Below are 21,606 nucleotides of genomic sequence, written 5' to 3' on the forward strand. Positions count from 1 at the left end.
ACAGAATTCATGTTTCTCAACTAGTTGATTCCCTTTTATATCTATTCTCATCGCTGCCTTGTGAACTCTTGGACTTCCTTCTTGGTAGTTATGACCTTTTGATTTAAATATGATATTTTACACCAAGGATTTGTCTTTAGTTGGAGCCATAGGCTACCATGTGCCTTATCATCCAGATAGGCTGACCATACATCATGCTGAGAGGAGATTCCTATTATGCACTTGAATATCAATTGCTCAAAGGAAACTTCATAAGATATCAACTATTTGGGAATAGGTTCCGCACCACTTTTGAGTGTGCTGAGATATAAATTAATCAAATTTATCTCATTTGAATGGTTTGCAATGTATTCCTTTAATATCTCCTTGGATATCCTTGAGGTCATTCCAATAGCAGTCCCTTTATCTCTGATAATTGCCTCTAGGTCATTCAAAGAATTAGTTATAGGTATGGATGAACTCATGTCTCCAAGTGGGGGGAGAGGACATCTTTCTATTACTTTCTCAGCATCTAGGTGCAAGTAGTTACAATTATTTATCGAGGCAATGATATCTTTCTCGAAGGATGCACTTGTGGATATGCAATTTGCTAGAGTTGTATAGTTGCATTGACTCTCCCTTTCAATAATTCGAGGAAGATCATCAGGTGCATCCTTTTCCTCTGCTTGCCATTTCTTTAGTATATTTGATGCTCATTTGGGCCTCATATAATATCACTTTTTTGTCTTTGATGCCAAATAAGTGAGGAATTGAGTGGTGTAACCTTGAAATTTTTGAAGATTACTATACATAAACCTTTGGGCGGTACTTAGTTCATCTTGTAGTTCAAAAGTGCAGGCTTTGAACTTGGGCAGGCTAGTCATGTTTGTTTTATAATGGGCCACTTCCTTCTCTAATTGATCTATCTTTTGTTTGTAGCCCTTTATTTCCTTGACCATATTTTTGATGTTAAATTCAGAAGGAATATAACGTTCCTTGGAATGGTTTTTGGTTTTTAAAAGTATTAAAAATTAGCAAAAATTCTAAAAGACGGGTTAAAAAGATTCACGTCCCAAACATGGCTATCCCAATGTGTGATTCTTCCACATCAACACGAACAATGCGACTCCATTTGGATAATGGTGAAGGCCAAGATTGGGATCCGAGGGTTCCTCCACAACAAAAATATCCGATTGTTACTAACATTTATCCGTGGTAACCATGTATTTTCCGAATGGTCAAAACTCTGCTAAATGATTTTTCCAAATGGTCAAAGCTTTGCTAAATGATTTCACTAGAATCCATTATCACAACAGAAAAATGATTCTTCACGTTTCACGATAAGGGAATCTCATTCTCTGTGAGATTAAGAACACCAGTAGCGGTTTTTCCACATTGACTACATAAGCAATTGTTTGTGGTCTCTAGAAAAATTGAGTATACTCCAGTTATCACACCATATAATTGTAGAAAGTTGAATATGTACATCAAGCTCTACAAGAAAGTGCTACAACCATATATCTTTAGTAATGTTAATTGCACCCTTGTACTCTACCTCTGCCAATAATAGCAGATTCTAAAGTCTAATTTAAAGAAGTATCTCTAAAATATATCACAAGTAAAAGTGGAGAAGGTGTAGTAGGGTGCTCCTGAAGTCGTTGCAAGGGCCCTTCTTAAAACATGACACTTCTCCATATGAATAAGGTATTTGCTGATGAATCTAATAAGCTAACCCTGATCCATAAGTAGCAGTATGGTTATGCTGGTGGATATATTTTCCTCAAAGGTATTTTCTATTTTTGAAAGACATTTTGTTTACTCATTTTCAACTTCAATGATTCTTTATATGTCACACTGTTTCTCGAATTTATGCCTTATTACATTTCCTTTGCAACATCTGGTGCAATTGCTAGTTTAAACTAATTTTTTGACTGTATATATGTATTCAGTGCCCGGAAAAATTCCAAGGGCACTTCTATTGTGCAGAGATTACCCATCAAATTCGTGATTTCAATAAATTGCTACTAGATTTTAGAGAAATTAAACCAGAAAAATCCACCGAAAAATAAACATAGAGTAAGATGGTTGACTTAGAAAAATTAAACCAGAAAAATCCACCGAAAAATAAACATAGAGTAGGATGGTTGACTTATAAACCCATGCTTCCAAACCGAGTTAATTTTTATTCTAAATATAATATTTTATTTAATTTTTTATATATATTTTAAAATCAAAATTAATTTTTAAAATATATTTTATGCCTATAACATATATTAATAAATGAAAAACAAAACATAAATTTAAGTGTATAAAATTTAGTTTTCTCTTTTCTGTTCAATCTAGGATAAATATAAAATGTATATTACATTTAATTTTTGATGGGTATAAAATATTTATTATATATATAATAAAATATAAAATATAATATATATGGGAAATTTTGGTCTGCCTTATAGATTTTGTGATTTAAGTAAAATTATGGGTGCTTCAAAATTACTCCAAGCATGAAAAAGATCCTACAAAAACCTATAAAAAAATCTTATAGTAAAGATTTTAAAAAATGGTATAATATAAATTTAAAATATCCCCTCTATAAATTCAAAATTCAACATCCTAAAAAATCACTCCTATCTACATAGATTGTAAAAAATCACAACTTGTGATTTCAACCAATCTACCAAATTCTTACCAAATATAACTAAGCCAAAAAAACCTACATAACTTCTAAGAGATACTACGCGATTTTAAGGTCCCTGTAAATTGTGAATACCGACATATCCCAAGTATTGATGTGCAGCGAAACTAGTCAAAGTTGAATTTGGGGGCGGCGCTTTAAAAACCATGGTCAGGGCCATGAAAACATACATATGGATAAGAAGAAATGATCGACGTTGAGTATAATTTCCGCGACACGTGCAAACAATTGAATGCCTAAACTTATCTTCCGACTTGAGGCAAGTTGGAGCTGTTGTCATCCCATTTCATATCATCCACCCGTGAACAGCTAGGGCCGGCCTCAGAATAACTCGTCCTCTCCGATATTGGAAGATCAGATTCAGGTAGAACACCTCCTCTTAACTCTGTCACTACCTCATTTGCACTGGGCCGCAATGATGGCCTACTCTGAACACATCTAAGTGCTAACTTGGCAACATGAACAACGGATATCGAGTCGTAGTTTCCGCCCAAGCTCTTGTCTATGATAACCTCTATTTCGTTAAGATTTTCATCCTTCTCTGCATACTGTGTCACCTACAAAAACATTCGTTTATAACCATTGGTAGTCTGATAGAATATACAGTTGAAAAAAAAAAAAAATATGTTGATGTTGCAATTTTAGAAGGATGAAAAATCAAATCCATTACACATTGAACGAGGTCAAGTTCATCTTCAAGTACATTTGCATTTATAGGTGGTCTGCCGCATTTGAACTCTAACAAAACAACTCCGAAGCTATATACATCGCTCTTCTCCGTCAACATTTGTGTGCGAAAATACCTGTATAAAAAAATTCCCACAAAATCTTAAGCTGTCCCAGTACACTAGAAGCGAAAATGAAACTGCCTTTAATAATTAATCCACTTCCTCGGTAAAAGTAATGCACAAAGGGTTGTATATATAATTTACGGTGGATCGAGGTATCCTGGTGTTCCTTTCACGAGAGTGGTAACATGAGAAGCATCACCAGCAGTTGTCAATCTTGAAAGACCGAAATCAGCGATTTTTCCTTTCATATTGTTGTCTAGAAGGATGTTGGCAGTCTTGACATCCCTGTGAATTATCTTTGGAGTGCAACCCTCATGAAGGTATTCCAGTCCTTCAAACAGAAATAGTTGGTCAGATGAGAAATATGGTAATCAATTGATCACAAAAATATATTGTTCATCAAGTTACTTTATGAAAAGTATTACCCTGTGCTGCATCTAAAGCTATTTCGACCCTAGTTTTCCAATTTAGTTCATAACCAGGACCTGCAAACGAAATCAAGAACCAAAAGAGTTTTCATTACTTGATCTATTTGCATTCTATATATACCAACTCAATCAGACATGCCTCTAAGCAAATACATTTACCATACAGGCGGTCCCTGAGGGACCCTCCAGACATGTGCTCGTAGATGAGCATAAGCTCTCTCGATTCATTACAATAACCGAGTAAAGACACCAAATTCTTATGATGTACAGTGGAAAGAAGATTAATCTGTTCATCAAGTATGTTTAATTACTATTTGTGGATGCAGCCAAAACATTATCAAATTGAATCCAGAGATCGAACCATACTAAATGCCTTAATCATATCAGACTTACCTCATTCAAGAACTCCTGAATTCCTGAATTCCTTGTCTGGAGAACAAGGAGAGTACTTTTACTGCTATGTCCTGCTGTTTTAATTTGCCAAAGAATACTGATCCAAAACCGCCTTGCCCAATCTTCTGACTAAAGTTCTGTGTGGCTGCCAGTATCTCCGCTAGAGTAAAGGCGCGGAACTTTGTTGTATTTGGCACTATAACCATGGAGTCCCCTGCACCTTATCCATCGGAGTTAAGTTAGAAGAGTCCTAGATTGCTCCAGCTCTAGAGACCACTACTACTTTGTCTCATATTAAAAGTTGGAAGATTCGAGATATTTCCTGACCTCCATACAGTCTGCGGCTCTCTTTTCTTCTGGATTTCTTGCGATGGACAACAATGCCCACTATCAACAATAAAACAATGATTTAGACACCCAGTTATTGATCCCAGAGGCTCCCAGAAGCTCGGTGTCCGTTTGTGCTTGCTCGAATTAGACGGGATAAATTTAAGGTAGGGGTTCCCAGAGGTTCTGCAACATGTAAAACGAACACGACTTAATGTCAATTCGATTCAGTTTCATTTCTGTCTGCGGTATTCGGGTCATTGATCATAGGTTTTCTGAACCTGAAAATAATATAAGAATACTAATCTGTGGTTGAACGCACCAAATACCAGCATTAAACTTTATATTACCTGATTTTCAATGAGGGCTGCTTGGAGATAAGTTGCGCAGGAAATACACCACTGAAGTTATTGTTGTCTATAAACCTGTGCAATGGCGGTTGTTTAAATCTGTGGTCGTAACAGTAAAAGGAAAGGGCTGCTCTATGGTTTGACTACTTATTTGCGTGAAAGAATGAGAGAGAGCGTGCAACTCTTTTAAATTTTCGAGGCCAGAGAGCCAGTCGGGAACGCTTCCGGTCAAGTTGTTGTTTTGGAGATGTCTGCACAATAAGCGAATTAAATGAATGTTTTATTAAATTAATCCAATCAATCCAGGTTTTCGTAAAAGCCTAGGGTTCATGTCGAGAACAAAGTACTTACAGTCCCTCCAACATGCTTAAATTGGAGAAATTTGGCAATGGTCCCGTAAGATGGTTATTCTCAAGTGACCTGGTTATGTCAACACGAATGGATGAGTCCTACTTGCTGTGTGATGATTAGCAGACAAACTAGGTTCACCTCATGCAACCTTGGTGACCATCAATCTTGATATTACATTTGGCAAACTCTGAAGAATGCCCGTGAACATCTAGACCAGTCTCACTAATTTCGAAAAAATTACACCAGTAGAAGATTCAAAGTGGCCATCGATACTTCTTGATGCTATTTCCCAGTATAAAAAACTAGGTTATGGATACAAATGGAAAGAAAATCATAAAATTTCCTTACAGGTAGACTAATGCAGTCAATTCACCAATATTATCTGGTACCGATCCTCATAGATTCCTTCCTGACAAATTGCTGCCAATATAAGATTATATTAACCCTTCATTATTTTATCACCGATAAGTTCCATCAGCTTTACTACTTCAAATATAAAAGAATGAATTGAAAGCAATGAAATTTACATTTCTGTGATTCTAACGACCGCAGATCTGTTATTACAGCCAATTCCTTTCCACTCGATTACATAGCAAGGATCTGAAATCCAATCTGTTATGTCAAACCTCCTTTTAATAGCCTGGAGAGCTTCAACTGCAGTGTAAACACTAATTAGTTGAACTTAATCTCGGTTTAAACTTAGCATCTGGAATTTTAACATCAGGTGTTCATGTTTTATGAGTAAGGGCACTTACTATCCTTTGAATATGTTTGCTGGTTCAGTATCAAAGAGAGAGTAAAACTCAAAAGCGTTGAGTATAAGACGAGTCGAATTGGTGAACGTAGGTTCCAGTACTAAATCCGATCCTGTGTCGGTCGTCAGAAATGCTCTTTCTAAGGTAGAATCATTTGGCACCATAGTGATATTAGAAACTATTTGACCATTTATCACAACGGAAAAGGTCATATTAAACGGCTCGATATCTGCGAAATATAACAACAATAATTTCCTGTCGCCTGGCGGTAACGTCTGAGAGAAATTTAGCATTAAAATAGCCCTGCTTATCCACGCCGTTTGCATCACAGCAGATGGCGGAAGGTTCTGGGTATCGTTTCTTGAAATAACTTTCTGCACACTCACACGTTGTACAAAAGCTGCATCAGCCGGGTTTACACCGATATCTGTGAGCCACAGGCGGTCAAACTCATCTTGAGGATACCTATTCACCATGCAAAGTTATTCATAAGACAAAAAAGTATCACGCCTGCAGAACAACGACAGCAGTAATCTTCTGCATATTTCAAAATTTGATATCTAAAACTTGTGGAGTTTAGATTTTCGTATGCAAAACATAACAATTTCAAAAAATTTACCTGACCCATGATTCTCCGCCGAGATCATATCTTGAATGTAAATTCAACCTTGTTCCTGGCTTAGCCTGTTGATACATGCCATCCCGGAGGGTCCTCAACTCGATACCAGAGATATAGGGATCATCATCCTCAGAGGTTCTGATCAAGCAAACATACAGCACTCTGCCTGAACTAACCAACACATCTTCATGTCTCAATGCATCTTTATATATATCTGTTATATCTGTGACTGTTTTGCTTGTGAACGTTATGTTATGCACACCCAACATATCCAGTGTCTCGATAGAGAAAGCGAAACTAATTGGAAGGTGTGCGAATCCACTGTAATTTCCAATGGCAAACCATAACCTTACGAGGAAAGGCACACTGGGAGTCACAGGTAAGTGGTAGCAAGACTTGTTGAGAGGCTTCGGGAAATACCGTAGACTATGCATGTAGGAACCATTTCGACTGGCGTCTCCTATGTCTGCAGTCTCACCGACCTCTATGTAATTGGTATCGGAGACCCATGTGATGCTGTTTTCTGCGGTGTGATTTCTTCTCGCTCCACAGTCGATACTGAGAAATCCTGGTGTCTCAAAGCATATCTTGTCAGACAATACATAAAAACAATAAACTATGCCTGACAAAAGAACAAAATTTGAAGGATGATTCGAAAATAATTTCAAGGATGACCCCAAAATAAGAAAAAAACAACTATTCCGTTAATAGTGCTCCTGTGAATTAATCACCTGGTTGAGCATTAACAGTCAATAATTGGGAGAGCAGGCTTACAACCAGCCAACCAGGGTATTTGCCCAAGCCGATTTTGGCCATGGTCGCATTAAATTTTAAGTTGCCATCCTGTTCCAAGATCGAAGAGAACTACTTCGCGAGGAGGATTCAAAAAGATGAAAGTCTCACTTTGAAAGCGTTTGAAATAATCCTGAATGCTGACTTCTTGTCGGTATAAGATTCTTTGAACGGATCCCGCCATGACGATGTGCGCATGTATCATTTAGGTTTTAATGTGACCGTGAGGAACGCTTGCGGAAGTTTCCATTTGACCACATATAATTAATTTATTTTTGGTTTTGCGATAACCCCTCAGGATAATAACTTAGCCACTTGTAGGTTTCAATACTCTCAAGATAAAAGAAAATCTGGAATATTAACTAACGCAAATAAAAAATAAAGCCTTAAAATATAATATTTTGGAAAAGAAAAAGTTATGGTAAAGGTTAATCAAAATTTTATATCTACTAAACGGGAAAATTAAATAAAATATGATACGGGATATATCAAGATAAAAGAAAATCGGGAATATTAACTAACACAAATAAAAAATAAAGCCTTAAAATATGATATTTTGAAAGAAAATTTATTGTAAAGGTTAATCAAAATTTTATATCTATTAAATGGACCAATTAAATAAAATATGATATTGTGGGTAAATGATGGTGAAGATGCTCCAAAAGGATAAGGATGTTAATTGATGGTGAAGATGCTCTAAAGGGTTAAGAATGTTAGATTTATGTTTGAGGTACTCTATTAGACTGTGGTTAAGGAAAAACTTTATATGTTAGTATAAATTTGTGAGTATAAATCAATAATGTGCATGTATTAGTTGAAGTTGAAGTGGTCTTGTGTGTGTTTTATGTTCTCTCAAACAATTAGCTTGACAAGAACCTAGGTATCCAAAATTTGTTGTTACATAGATGCTCTTTCATGTTCTACGTAAAATATATCTTCCCTAATGTGGCTTGCGGTAAGGTCTTGTAACTTGGAATTTATTTTTCTAGGTAGTGATGGTTGCGAGGATGACCTCAAGAAGCACACTCCAGATAGTAAATCACTCCCTAGCAATCACATGCACTTTGACAAGGCATGGGGAAGGATGCAAAAAAGAGACAATACCAAGATGCTAAGGGGAGAGGGGAACAAGCAAGTGACCAACTGAGAGAAGCCACATGAGGAGGGAAAAGGGCCAGATGGTAGGAGGATAGGTAAAGACAAGGAATCAGTAAGGCAAAGGTAGATGAAAGACCACAAAGGGGGAGAGAGAGAAGAAGAAGGGAAGGGACGAATCCAATTGAAACAATGGACTAGAAGACACATGAACCTATAATATGTATGCTATATAAAGCATTCAATTTCTTAGGGGCTAGATGAGAGCTATAGGAAGACCCCAGTTGATAGGGTGGCTAAATGAAAGTCAGAAAAAGGAACATACACATAAATGAAAACTAAGCCATAGAAGGAATGCAAACTAGAGACAATGAAGATGCCTAGCTAGGAGGTCCAACACTCAAAGAAATTAACCACAATCTTGCAGTGAAAACCAAGTTTAGAAACTACTACATGTTTTCCAATTCAACTTGGAGAAGGAAACAACAACGCCAGATCAATATGCTAGGAAAACCAAATGTATGGTACCCCTGATTCTGCAGCTACGAAGCACAAACTTGCTAATTATGGGATGACAACTAAAATTAGAGAGAAAGTGAATTGGGATTGGCCAAGGCTCACAGAAGTGGGTCAACGAGTGCCCATGGAATGAGTTTCTAATTGCATGGAGGAGGCTACATATGGAGGGAGCCAAAAACTAGATAGTCCAAAAGGAGGTAATAACATGAGGAGGAGAGGAGTGAATGACATGAGGAAGAAATTTGACTTTGCACGAGCCGAGCCTTGGAACACCTCACAAGGCAACCAAAATTCAATGTGGGTGGCATAATCCATTACTATTTTGGTGACCAGTATTCAGATTGCATGAGGCGGCCTCAAGTGAGGACTTAATAATCATGGTTATGAGGGTGTGCTGCCATGTCCCCCAACCACTTGGCTTGGTGGGGTGGTGGTAGCGTGCACCCCCCACCCCACCCTTTTTCTTTATGGTGACCCCATCCAAGATGGATGCATCCTATTTTCTAAGCTACTAAAATTCGTCTTTAAGAGGAGACTCCTGCAAGAGGTTCCAAGTGGTAGAAAGAGCTACCAAAGAATACAAACAACCATGATTATCTAGCATATATGCTACTTTGTCATTAGACCATTGAACACGGGAAGGAATGACAAATGGGATTTATGTTAAAAGGGACAAGGCCTTTGATGAGCGCCAGTATTATAGCAAGAATGCTACAACTCCTGGGGCTACCAACTTTATCAACCTAGGGTTCGTACAAGCTTAGAGGTGACAATGTTGACTATACACAAGTAGATGTAATGGGTCCACTCTTTTTCACTGCTGAGTTGGTGATAGACCAATAGGGTTTCTCAAACCAGCCTTCTATTGATTTAGAAGAAGTTTGATTACCAACAGAGAAAGGGGGATTTTACCCTAATTGAGATAATTGAAATATTGTCTATTGCAGTAATGAAAGACTGAAATAAATGTTTTAAACACACCACTCATCTAACTACTTGCTAATAGATCTTGCTTAAGAGGAATTCTAAGCTAACATATGTGTAATCCTAACTATCCTAGGCATGCAATTTGAGATAATCAAACACTTTATTGTTGTGCACATGAATGAACACAATAACCTTTTTTCCTTTTTGTCCTTTTTGGTGAAAATATGAATGCTAATTCTTCTTGGTGGTATGGCAAGTGGGTTAGAGATGGTTGTGAAAGATCAGATGGCTTGGGAGGCAAGTAGGGGTCTTCTCCTATCTTTCTGGATGCTTTTTCCACAAATCGGCCTCAAAACAGGCCACTACAGGTCGTCCTACAGGATGTCCTAATGCACCTACAGGATGTCCTAATGCTCCTACAAGATCCCTTGTATTCCTACAGGATCCGGTCGAAAGCAATATGAGTTATTTGGAAGGTAGTATAGGGCTTAGGGAAGGTGAATGATGGAAGATACAAGGCAAGGGAGTGGCTAGGACTTCCTCAGAACTCAAACCAAAGTTTGTAAGATGGTTGGATTTGCTTAACAAACGTGGAAATATGTTCTTGTGGAAGGATAAATTGGTTGATGGACTTAGTGCCTCTTGGTGATCATGGATGGGTGAGGTTATGTTGGGGCTGCTGACATGAGATCTTCTTGCACTATTGAAACTCCTGGAATACACACATCACTGGCATTTACCCATGAATCATGTTAAATAAGAAAGATTTCCAATCAACATAAGAAAACATAATTCCATTATTTAATTGCCTAGTTCAAGCATGGAAATATTTGTAGAAATTTGTGAAGCACCATGAGATCTAATACAAGGTTGGAAATAGCAGAGATAACAACTCAAACCTATTCTTGAAAACTAAAAAGATGCTGACCTAAGTAGCAGAAATCCCTACATTTCATAAGAAAGCAAAATTCTGTCTTTTTGGGGCTGAATATGAGTTTTTCCTCAAACCATGGTCCTTGAAGGGAGGAGTGAGGCCAAATCCACCTGCTATTAGCCTTTTTGGTATTCCTTTATCTCTCTAAAGCTACTGCTAAAGCTATGCACAAATGGAAGCAAACTAATCAAATTCACCACTACTTGCAATGAAACAATGCTAAAATCAATTCAACAATTAATCTATGAAATAACCTAAGCATACAAGTACAATAAGAGGAACCTTTGCTGCTAGGGTTGGGCCCTAACCCAAGATCTTCAACTCTCTTGGTCAACTCAGTGCTGGATCAAGGAAATTCTCATTCTCATTATCAAAAAATTACATAACAGTGTTTTTCCACAAACCTTTAATTCGAAAATGTTTAGTGCTCTTACATTAAAAAATCTAAATCTTAATGAGGCTCTAGGCCTCCCTATTTATACAACTGAAGTCTCCAATGACTTCCTTAAATCTAGGGAGGCTTGGCTCCCAAACTCAAGATGAACTGGTTCTTAACTGTCACTGGCTCGGCTGCCCATGATCTCCATGACTCGGTTGCTTGCAACTTTGAGCTAGTGTGATTTGATTGAGGGATATTCGAATGAGTGAGGATTTAATGAGGAAGATCCATCCCCTATAATCTCTCCTTCTTATCTTATTCGAGTTCCTACACCTTAATTAACCAAAATTACCATGATTTGCTCCCAAAAACCTATAATCAATGCACATTAGCCCACTAGACATAAAATCTTACTTTTACTCATTTAATTAAGCAAAATATAATTAAAACATGTAAGGAATTATGAGAAAAGTTGATTTTAGTAAAGCTTGGAGGTGCATTAAGGTCCATATAGTTACCCAATGATGAGGCTCATCATCCTTGCAAATGATATCTTCAAGGTGTCATCTTACAAAGACTTTATAAATGGGGGTTCCATTTTGAAGTTTGCAGATCATGTTAATGATAAATTATGAGTCACCTTCCACAAAAAAATTGGAATAGCCCTATGTTTATGCAATTTCCAACCCGGAGATTAGGCCTTTCAATTCCGCTACAATATTGTTGTTGATTCCTGAAAATATAGAAATTCCTGATGCCTGAGATTAGGCCTTTCAATTTCACTGCATGTTTTTTCCTTTTTAGTTGCATGTACATCTTCCGTCTTTGTATCTCCAGTCTGGTCCACGGTCCTCTTATGTGATTTTTCCTTGGATACTAGACGCTAGGTCTCCATCTCTATATCCATAGGCCATGAATCAAGTTTAGCTTTCCATTCGACCTTAGGCCTATACTCATGTTCATAATTTGAAGCTTTTATATTCTATCTCCTTTGGGCAATGACACGATGAGCGTCATAATGCCAAAGATCCCCTAGGTCAAAATTTATCTTTTTTGAGCAATGATTCAACTGCGTTGAAGGTCTTCCTGGAGTTAATAGAAAAAGGCCCCACGAGCTTTCCCAATTTAAACATATGTCCTTCTTTGCAGGGACAAGGTCGAGTTGGACCGCATTGAGACTCTGCCTGATGAATTCTAGATAAAAGATCATCATAGGCATGAACACACGAAGATGGTAAGTGGGAAGTTCTCACCCATAAACCCTTATCTTTGTGTGATCCTCAAAAAGGTACCAATCCCCTACCTTGGTATCTTTGGTAAGATCGACAATCTCTCTTTTGGGGGGAGAAATCTGGAGGGAGAAAAACCATGGATATTCTTATATGCAATGGTCATATAATTTTATATAAAATGAGAGTAACCATCATAATTTGACATATTTCTAACAACAGTGTCCCAGTCAAACAAAAATTTCCTCTGCTTTTTTCCATCCACCAAGATGAGGCCCGGACACTAAAACTCATGGGAAATTAGGGATAGGATGGGTTGTATGTGTTCAGGAAAGATGGTGATAGGCAAGTTGTTAGCTACAGGCAGAACTTGTAGGCCAAGGGTCGGGATCATCTGTAGGAAATATTGTTGCTCATTGGTTGGGAGGGTAAAGTAATGATAAACTAGGGTGGCATCAGTAAACATTTGGGGTTCTAGAGAAATGGGATAAACAAAGGCTTTTTGAATCAAATTTCGGGTTACTTATAGAATTTTGGCCATGGAGGAGGAAACGAAGAAATTATTCTTTTCAATGTAGGTTGTGGCCAACCAGGAGATGAATTTAGGAAAATGGTGCACATAGGGTGTGATTTGATAGTATACATCAGAGTCTACTAACCAGAATGGGTCTTCTCATTTGACATGGTTGTCAGGCAGGTAAAAATAGAGGTCTGTAAGGTGGTAGGCATAGGTAGGGTCAACAATCTATGCCTCTATGTCCATGAGGGGGTCAATGCTTGAAGAGGGTATGGCCTCTCGAGCCTTTGTGGTCTTGGGAACTTCCTTCTTCATATTTTATAAGCATCTGAGAAAATTGCAGGTGGAGAGGAGTGGGTGGTTGCCTGGTTATCGTGGAGTGGGTAAAAAATGACATTGAGGGAGGTATTTGGCCAGCTGAGAGCTCAAATGACGTTATGAACAAGCGATAAGCGAGAGAGCGGTGCAGTTGAGAAAACGTTTGAGAATGGAGAGACGAGAAGGATTTTATAAATGAAGTGAGGGTAACGGTTAACTAACATGGGGATGATGTCATAGGAGGGGCACGTGGCTAAGTGAGATTGGGCGATGGTGAGGACAGGTGGATAGGAGCGGGGGCAGGTGAACTTACCATTATATCTTTGAATATACTTTGGCTTGAAAAGGTGTTCACAGATTGGCCTACATGGTGCGTGGTTCCCACTCTCACCATCCTCCATTGAGTTGGATAGCAGGAGGCTAGATCCCGCGCTCTCCCCCCAGAATGGATCTGGACTATTAGATCTAGATCTGAATTTTCAACTCCCGCGGGGGGAGCTTGTATAGCATTCGAGCAGGTTACCCCCACCCCGAAGTGCTTCTGGGGCATGTCCGGGTGGAGATGGATGACGATCCTCTCGAAAAATATTCGATATTTAACCAGTAATGCGCGCCTATTTAAAAACACTCCTCTGCTCTGTTATGCTTTGTCGATAGGGGTTTTATGAGGAACTTTTGTGCTTTAAGCCCTTCCATTTTGGCTCTAGGCCCTGACAGTGGCCCCCATGGGTGACTTAACTATCTTTTGAATTTGGGGGATTTACCAAAGATTCAGAAGTTGCTTTAAAAGGAAATTTTGGATCTGATCCCTTACTCTAATATAACAACTAATTGAAAATGATTATGAAGGATAACAAAAGGATACATGGCATGTTATGCAAAATCGTTCTTGGGGAGAATTCAAAAGTGACAAGTTTTGGGAGACATAGACTTGGTGAATGAAGAAGTAGTTGGTAAACCCAGAAAAGGAAGAAGAAACGAACATATCTAGTAAATATAAAAGAAACAAGAAGACTTGGTGAAAGAAAAAACAACTAATAGACATTGTGAAGAGGTAAATGTACTCAATGAAGTAGGTTGGTGCCTATAAATATTTGCAACAGCAAGGATTAGTGTCTCTTGTAGATTTATGCCTACAAAGAAGTAGACGGGATTGGTCTCTCTTGTAGGTTGGTGTCTTCAAAGAAAAAATGGGATCGGTCTCTCTTATAGGTTGGTTCCTACAAAAAAGTAGAGGGCATTGGTGTTTCTACCATAAATTGGTGCCTACAATATCTTTCATATAAAGTTTTGTGGTTTTCTCATGTGAGTGTTTCCACATATATCTCATACTATTTGTTTAGATTACGATATGATGTTTTATTATGTTTGAATGGCATTAGAAAAGTAAAAATTGTCATTAAACTGATTCACCCCACCCTTTAGTATAATTGTGAAATCCAATAGAGGTTTTAGGAAATTTCTAGGGATCAAGGGTGATGAATGACACCTCAAACTACCATAGATGACCTCATGAGGGGACCTTTGTCATTAAAATGGGAACATGGGAATAATTAGGATATTTTAGCACTATGTAACACCCCTCCATACTAAAATAAATAAAAAATTACTTATAGAATAGAACATTCCACAAAGAATTAATACCACACACTTTTTACACCAAGGCAACACCACAATTTCTCTTCAAAGGAAATGGGTTAGTAGCTTTATAGTTGTCAATTGTTTAAATAGTTAAGTTGACATACAATATTATTCGACCCAAACAACATCATATCCAAATAAATATTTATGTCACTAGAATCCACATCCAGCGCTCAGGGTTTTGTCCTAACCTAAGGTTTAAACATTACAAGTTTGATTTCTTAGTTGGATATTACATTGGAGGTGTTATAATGTTTCACTCGAACTATTGGGAAACTTCTCGAACCCTCGCCTGCCTGCCCTTGCGATGGACACTTGGAATTTGATACATCGTCAATGGTGGAATGACTCTACTAAGGGAGAAAGTGGTTAGGGTATTACCCCCTCCCAAACCGTCGTTCTAGTTTTTATTTTTCGTTGTTCCAGAGGATGGTTTTTCTTTGCACTCGTGACCCATTGGCTCATCTAACACCTGCAACACTACTTTGTCGTTAGATCATCGAACACAGGAGGGAATGACAAATGGGATTTATGCTAAAAGGGACAAGGCCTTTGATGAGCACCAATATTGCAGCAAGAATGTTGCAACTCCTAGGGCTACCAACTTTACTTTATCAACCCGGGGTTCGTACAAGCTTGGAGGTGACAATGTTGTATACACAAGTAGATGCAATGGGTTCACTCTTTGTCACTATTGAGTTGGCGATAGACCACTAGGGTTTCTCAAACCAACCTTCTATTGATTTAGAAGAAGTTTGATTACCAATGGAGAAAGGGGTATTTTACCCTAATTGAGATAATTGAAATATTATCTACTGCAGTAATGAAAGACTAAAATAAATGTTTTAAACACACACTCATCTAACTACTTGCTAATAGATCTTTCTTCAGAATAATTCTAAGCTAACATATGTGTATTCTAACTATCCTAGGCATGCAATCTGAGATAATCAAACACTTTACTATTGTGCATATGAATGAACACAATAACCTTTTTTCCTTTTTGTCCTTTTTGGTGAAAATATGAATGCTAATTCTTCTAGGTGGTATGATAGGTGGGTTAGAGATGGTTGCAAAATATCAAATGGCTTGGGAGGCAAGTAGGGGTCTTCTCCTATCTTTCGGGATGCTTTTTCCACAAATTAGCCTCAAAACATGCCACTACAGGTTGTCCTACAGGATGTCCTAATGCACCTATAGGATGTCCTAATGCTCCTACAGGATCCCTGGTATTCCTACAGGATCCGGCCGAAAGCAATAGGAGTGATTTGGAAGGTGGTATAGGGCTTAGGGAAGGTGAATGATGGAAGATATAAGGCAAGGGAGTGGCTAGGACTTCCTCAGAACTCAAACCAAAGTTTGTAATATGGTTGGATTTGCTCAACAAACGTGGAAATATGTTCTTGTGGAATGATAAATTGGCTGATGGACTTAGTGCCTCTTGGTGATTATGTTGGGGCTGCTGATATGAGATCTTCCTGCACTATTGAAAGTCCTGCAATATACACATCACTGGAATTTACCCATGAATCATGTTAAACAAGAAAGATTTCCAATCAACATAAGAAAACATAATTCCATTATTTAATTGCCTAGTTCATGCATGGAAATATTTGAAGAATTTTGTGAAACACCATGAGATCTAATACAAGATAGGAAATAGCAGAGATAACAACTGAAACCTATTCTTGAAAACTGAAAAGATGCTGGCCTAAGTAGCAGAAATCCCTAAATTTCATAAGAAGTCAGAATTCTGTCTTTTTGGGGCTGAATAGGAGTTTTCCCTCAAACCATGGTCCTTGAAGGGAGGAGTGAGGCTAAATCCACCTGTTATCAGCCTTTTTGGTGTTCCTTTATCTCTCTAAAGCTACTGCTAAATCTCTACACAAATGGAAGCAAAATAATCAAATTCACCGCTACTTGTAATGAAATAATGCTAAAATCAATTCAACAATTAATCTATGAAATAACCTAAGCATACAAGTACAATAAGAGGAACCTCTGTTGCTGGGGTTGGGCCCTAACCCAAGATATTCAACCCTTTGAGTCAACTCAGTGCTCGATCAAGGAAATGCTCATTCTCATTATCAAAAAATTACATAACAGTGTCTTTCCACAAACCTTTAATTCGAAAATGCTTAGTGCTCTTATATAAAAAAAATTGGAATCCTAATGAGGCTTTAGGCCTCCTTATTTATACAACTGAAGTCTCCAACAAATTCCTTAAATCTATGGAGGCTTGGCTCCCAAACTCAAGATGAACTTGTTCTTAACTGTCACTGGCTCGGTTGCCCATGATCTCCATGACTCGGCTGCTTGCAACTCCGAGCTAGTGTGATTTGATTGAGGGATATTCGAATGAGTGAGGATTTAATGAGGAGGATCCCTCCCCTATAATCTCTCATTCTTGTATCATTCGAGTTCCTACACCTTAAGTAACCAAAATTACCATGATTTGCTCCCAAAAACCTATAATCAATGCACATTAGCCCACTAGACATAAAATCTTACTTTTACTCATCTCATTAAGCAAAATATAATTAAAAAATGTAAGGAATTCCGAGAAAAGTTGATTTTAGTAAAGCTTGGAGGTGCATTAAGGTCCATATAGTTACCCAATGATGAGGCTCATTAGCCTTGGAAATGAGATCCTCAAGGTGTCATCTTACAAAGACTTTATAAATGGGGGTTCCATTTTGAAGTTTACAGATCATGTTAATGATAAATTATGAGTCACATTCCACAAAAATTTTGGAATAGCCCTATGTCTATGAAATTTCCAACCTAGAGATTAGGCCTTTCAATTCCGCTACAATATTGTTGTTGATGCCTGAAAATATAGAAATTCTTGATGCCTGAGATTAGGCCTTTCAATTTCACTACATGTTTTTTCCTTTTTAGCTGCATGTACATCCTCCATCTTTGTATCTCCAGTCTAGTACATGGTCCTCTTATGTCATTTTTTCTTGGATACTAGAGGCTAGGTCTCCATCTCTATATCCATAGGCCATGAATCAAGTTTAGCTTTCCATTCGACCTTAGGCCTATACTCATGTTCATAATTTGAAGCTTTTATATTCTATCTCCTTTGGGAAATGACACGATGAGCATCATAATGCCAAAGATCCCCTAGGTCAAAATTTATCTTTTTGAGCAATGCTTTAACTGCCTTGAAGGTCTTCCTAGAGTTAACGAAAAAAGGCCCCACGAGCTTTCCCAATTTAAACATATGTCCCTTCTTTGCAGGGACAAGGTGGAGCTGGATCGCATTGAGACTCTGCCTGATGAATTCTAGAGAAAATATCATCATAGGCATGAACACAAGAAGATGGTAAGTGGGAAGTTCTCACCCATAAACCCTTATCTCTGTGTGATCCTCAAAAAGGTACCAATCCCCTACCCTGGTATCTTTCGTAAGATTGACAATATCTCTTTTTGGATGGAGAACAACTATGGATAATCTTATATGCAATGGTCATATAATTTTATATAAATTGAGAGTAACCATCAGAATTTGACCTCTTTCTAACAACAATGTCCCAGTCAAACACAAATTTCCTCTACTTTTTGCCATCCACCAAGATTGAGGCCCAGACACTCAAACTCATCCACATGAGTATACACAAACAAATAAAACAACAAATAATAGTACCTGAAATAGGATGTGGTGGAAAAATGGTGCAGCTGAAATCTTATGGCCTCAGATAGGTAAGTTGGAATATCAAATAGGTGGCTAGGTTGCATCATTTTCCTTAAAAAACCAAAGGTTGCTTTGTTTTCTATGTTGGCATCATCATCCCCCAACAGATGGGAAATTAGGGATAGGATGGGTTGGATGTGCTCAGGAAAGATGGTGATATGAAAGTTGTTATCTACAAGCAGAGCTTGTAGGCCAAGGGCTGGGACCATCTGTAGGATATATTGTTGCTCATTGGTTGGGAGGGTAAAGTAATGATAAACTAGGGTGACATTAGTAAACAGTTGGGGTTCTGGAGAAATGGGATAAACCAGGGCTTTTCGAATCAAATTTTGGGTTACTTCTAGAATTTTGGCCATGGAGGAGGAAATGAAGAAATTATTCTTTTCAATGTATGTTATGGCCAACCAGGGGATGAATTCGGGAAAATGGTGCACAGAGGGTGTGATTTGATAGTATACATCAGAGTCTACTACCCATAATGGGTCTTCTCCTCTGACATGGTTGTCATGCAGGTAAAAACAAAGGTCTACAAGGTGGTAGGCATAGGTAGGGTCAACAATCTATGCCTCTATGTCCATGAGGGGGTCAATGCTTGAAGAGGGTATGGCCTCTCAGGCCTTTGTGGTCTCGGGAGCTGCCTTCTTCATATTTTACAAGCATTTGAGAAAATTATAGGTGGAGAGGAGTGGGTGGTTACCGGGTTATCGTGGAGTGGGTCAAAAATGACATCAGGAGGAGGTACTTGGCCAGCTGAGAGCTCAAATGACATTCTGAACAAGCGATAAGCAAGAGAGCAGTGCAGTTGAGAAAGAGTTTGAAAATTGAGAGACGAGAAGGATTTTATAAATGAAGCGAGGGTAACGGTTAACTAACATGGAGATGATGTCATAGGAGGGGCACGTGGCTAAGTGAGATTGGGCGATGGTGAGAACAGGTGGATAGGAGTGGGAGCAGGTGGATTTATCGTTATATCTTTGAATATACTCTGGCTTGAAAAGTTGTTCGCAGATTGGCCCACGTGGTGTGTGGTCCACACTCTCACCATCCTCCGGTGAGTCGGATAGCAGGAGGCTAGATCCCGCACTTTCCCCCCAGAATGGATCTGGACTATCGGATCTAGATTTGACTTTTCAACTCCCGGGGGGGCTTGTATAGCATTCGCGTAGGTTACCCCCCTTGAAGTGCTTTCGGGGAGTGTCCGGGCAGAGATGGACGACGATGCACCCGAAAAATATTCGATATTTAACCAGTAATGCATGCCTGTTTAAAAAAACTCCTCTGCCCTATTATGCTTTGTTGATAGGGGATTTGTGAGGAACTTTTGTGCTTTTAGCCCTTCCATTTTGGCTCTAGGCCTTGATAATGGCCCCCATGGGTGACTTAACTGTCTTTTGACTTTAGGGAATTTACCAATGATTCAAAAGCTCCTTTAAAAGGAAATTTTGGATATGAGCCCTTAATCTAATCTATCAACTAATTGAAAATGATGACGAAGGATAACAACAAGATACATGGCATGTTATGCAAAATCGTTCTTGGGGAGAATTCAAAAGTGACAAGTTTTGGGAGACATAGACTTGGTGAATGAAGAAGTAGTTGGTAGACCCAGAAAAGGAAGAAGAAACTAACATATCTAGTAAATATAAAAGAAACAAGAAGACCTAGTGAAAGAAAAAATAACTAATAGACATTGTGAAGAGGTAAATATACTCAATGAAGTAGGTAGGTGCTGATAAATAATTGCAGCAACAAGGATTAGTGTCGCTTGTAGATTTATGCCTACAAAGAAGTAGATGGGATTGGTCTCTCTTGTAGGTTGGTGTTTTCAAAGAAGAAACGGGGATCCGTCTCTCTTGTAGGTTGGTTCCTACAAAAAAGTAGAGGGGATTGGTGTTTCTCTCATAAATTGGTGCCTACAATATCTTTCATTTAAAGTTTTGTGGTTTTCTCCTATAAGTGTTTCCACATATATCTCGTACTATTTTTTTAGATTATGATATTGATGTTTTATTATGTTTGAATGACATTAGAAAAGTAAAAATTGTCATTAAATTGATTCACCCACCCTTTAGTATAATTGTGAAATCCAATAGAGGTTTTAGGAAATTTCTAGGGATCAAGGGTGATGAATGACACCTCAAACTACCATAAATGACCTCATGAGGGGACCTTTGTCGTTAAAGTGGGAACATGGGAATAATTAGGATATTTTAGCACTATGTAACACCCCTCCATACTAAAATAAATAAATAATTACTTATAGAACATAACATTCCACAAATAATTAATACCACACCCTTTTTACACCAAGGAAACACCACAATTTCTCTTCAAAGAAAATGGGTTAGTAGCTTTATAGTTGTCAATTGTTTAGATAGTTAAGTTGACATACAATATTATTCGACCCAAACAACATCATATCCAAATAAATATTTATGTCACTACAATCTACATCCAATGCTCACAGTTTGGTCCTAACCTAAGGTTTAAACCTTACAAGTTTGATTTCTTAGTTGGATATTACATTGGAGGTGTTATAATGTTTCACTGGAATTATTGGGAAACTTCTCGAACCCTCACCTGCCTACCCTTGCGATGGACACTTGGGATTCAATAAATCGTCAATGATTGAATGAATCTAATAAGGGAGAAAGTGGTTAGGGTATTACCCCTTCCCAAACCCTCATTCTAGTTTTCATTTGTCGTTGTTCCGTGGGATGGTTTTTCTTTGCACTCGTGATCCGTTCGCTCATCTAACACCTGCAACACTACATCACTGGCATCACTAGCTCTGAATTAGTCTCGGGTATGGATTAATGACTTTCTTTACCAAATATTGAGGAATTCCCTTGTTCCTGATTTATCTT

At 38.1% G+C, this 21,606-nt stretch overlaps 2 protein-coding genes across 2 annotated transcripts; both read right to left on the reverse strand.

Annotated features, from left to right (window-relative positions):
- Positions 1-2,600: 2,600 nt before the first annotated feature.
- LOC149188318 (putative LRR receptor-like serine/threonine-protein kinase At5g48740) lies at positions 2,601-4,268 on the reverse strand. Its single transcript, XM_089412991.1, has 5 exons — positions 4,053-4,268; positions 3,891-3,950; positions 3,607-3,796; positions 3,345-3,477; positions 2,601-3,231 (listed from the first exon to the last, which is right to left on the reverse strand). Exons 1-5 carry the CDS (start codon positions 4,102-4,104, stop codon positions 2,917-2,919), a joined length of 750 nt encoding a protein of 249 aa, XP_089269117.1. The 5' UTR covers positions 4,105-4,268; the 3' UTR covers positions 2,601-2,916.
- Positions 4,269-4,286: 18 nt separating this feature from the next.
- LOC149188319 (uncharacterized protein At1g24485-like) lies at positions 4,287-7,691 on the reverse strand. The gene is made up of 10 exons (XM_089412990.1): positions 7,420-7,691; positions 6,689-7,256; positions 6,070-6,534; positions 5,842-5,968; positions 5,663-5,734; positions 5,315-5,383; positions 5,143-5,214; positions 4,964-5,038; positions 4,614-4,799; positions 4,287-4,500 (listed from the first exon to the last, which is right to left on the reverse strand). Exons 1-4 carry the CDS (start codon positions 7,502-7,504, stop codon positions 5,965-5,967), a joined length of 1,122 nt encoding a protein of 373 aa, XP_089269116.1. The 5' UTR covers positions 7,505-7,691; the 3' UTR covers positions 4,287-4,500; positions 4,614-4,799; positions 4,964-5,038; positions 5,143-5,214; positions 5,315-5,383; positions 5,663-5,734; positions 5,842-5,964.
- Positions 7,692-21,606: the final 13,915 nt, after the last annotated feature.

This window comes from Pinus tabuliformis, chromosome 3_1 (genome assembly GCF_031772625.1).
Source record: "Pinus tabuliformis cultivar Carrire ecotype Pingquan chromosome 3_1, CPIR1, whole genome shotgun sequence".
NCBI lineage: Eukaryota > Viridiplantae > Streptophyta > Pinopsida > Pinales > Pinaceae > Pinus > Pinus tabuliformis.

Excerpts from the sequence above, each read along its gene's own strand:
- LOC149188319 (XM_089412990.1), bottom strand. The coding sequence starts at position 7,504 with ATGGCCAAAATCGGCTTGGGCAAATACCCTGGTTGGCTGGTTGTAAGC. Across the intron at positions 7,257-7,419 it reads GACTGTTAATGCTCAACCAG|GATTTCTCAGTATCGACTGT; the intron begins GTGATTAATTCA and ends TTGAGACACCAG. Across the intron at positions 6,535-6,688 it reads GGCGGAGAATCATGGGTCAG|GTATCCTCAAGATGAGTTTG; the intron begins GTAAATTTTTTG and ends CATGGTGAATAG.
- LOC149188318 (XM_089412991.1), bottom strand. The coding sequence starts at position 4,104 with ATGCTCATCTACGAGCACATGTCTGGAGGGTCCCTCAGGGACCGCCTG. Across the intron at positions 3,951-4,052 it reads CCTCAGGGACCGCCTGTATG|GTCCTGGTTATGAACTAAAT; the intron begins GTAAATGTATTT and ends TTTCGTTTGCAG. Across the intron at positions 3,797-3,890 it reads AGCTTTAGATGCAGCACAGG|GACTGGAATACCTTCATGAG; the intron begins GTAATACTTTTC and ends TTCTGTTTGAAG.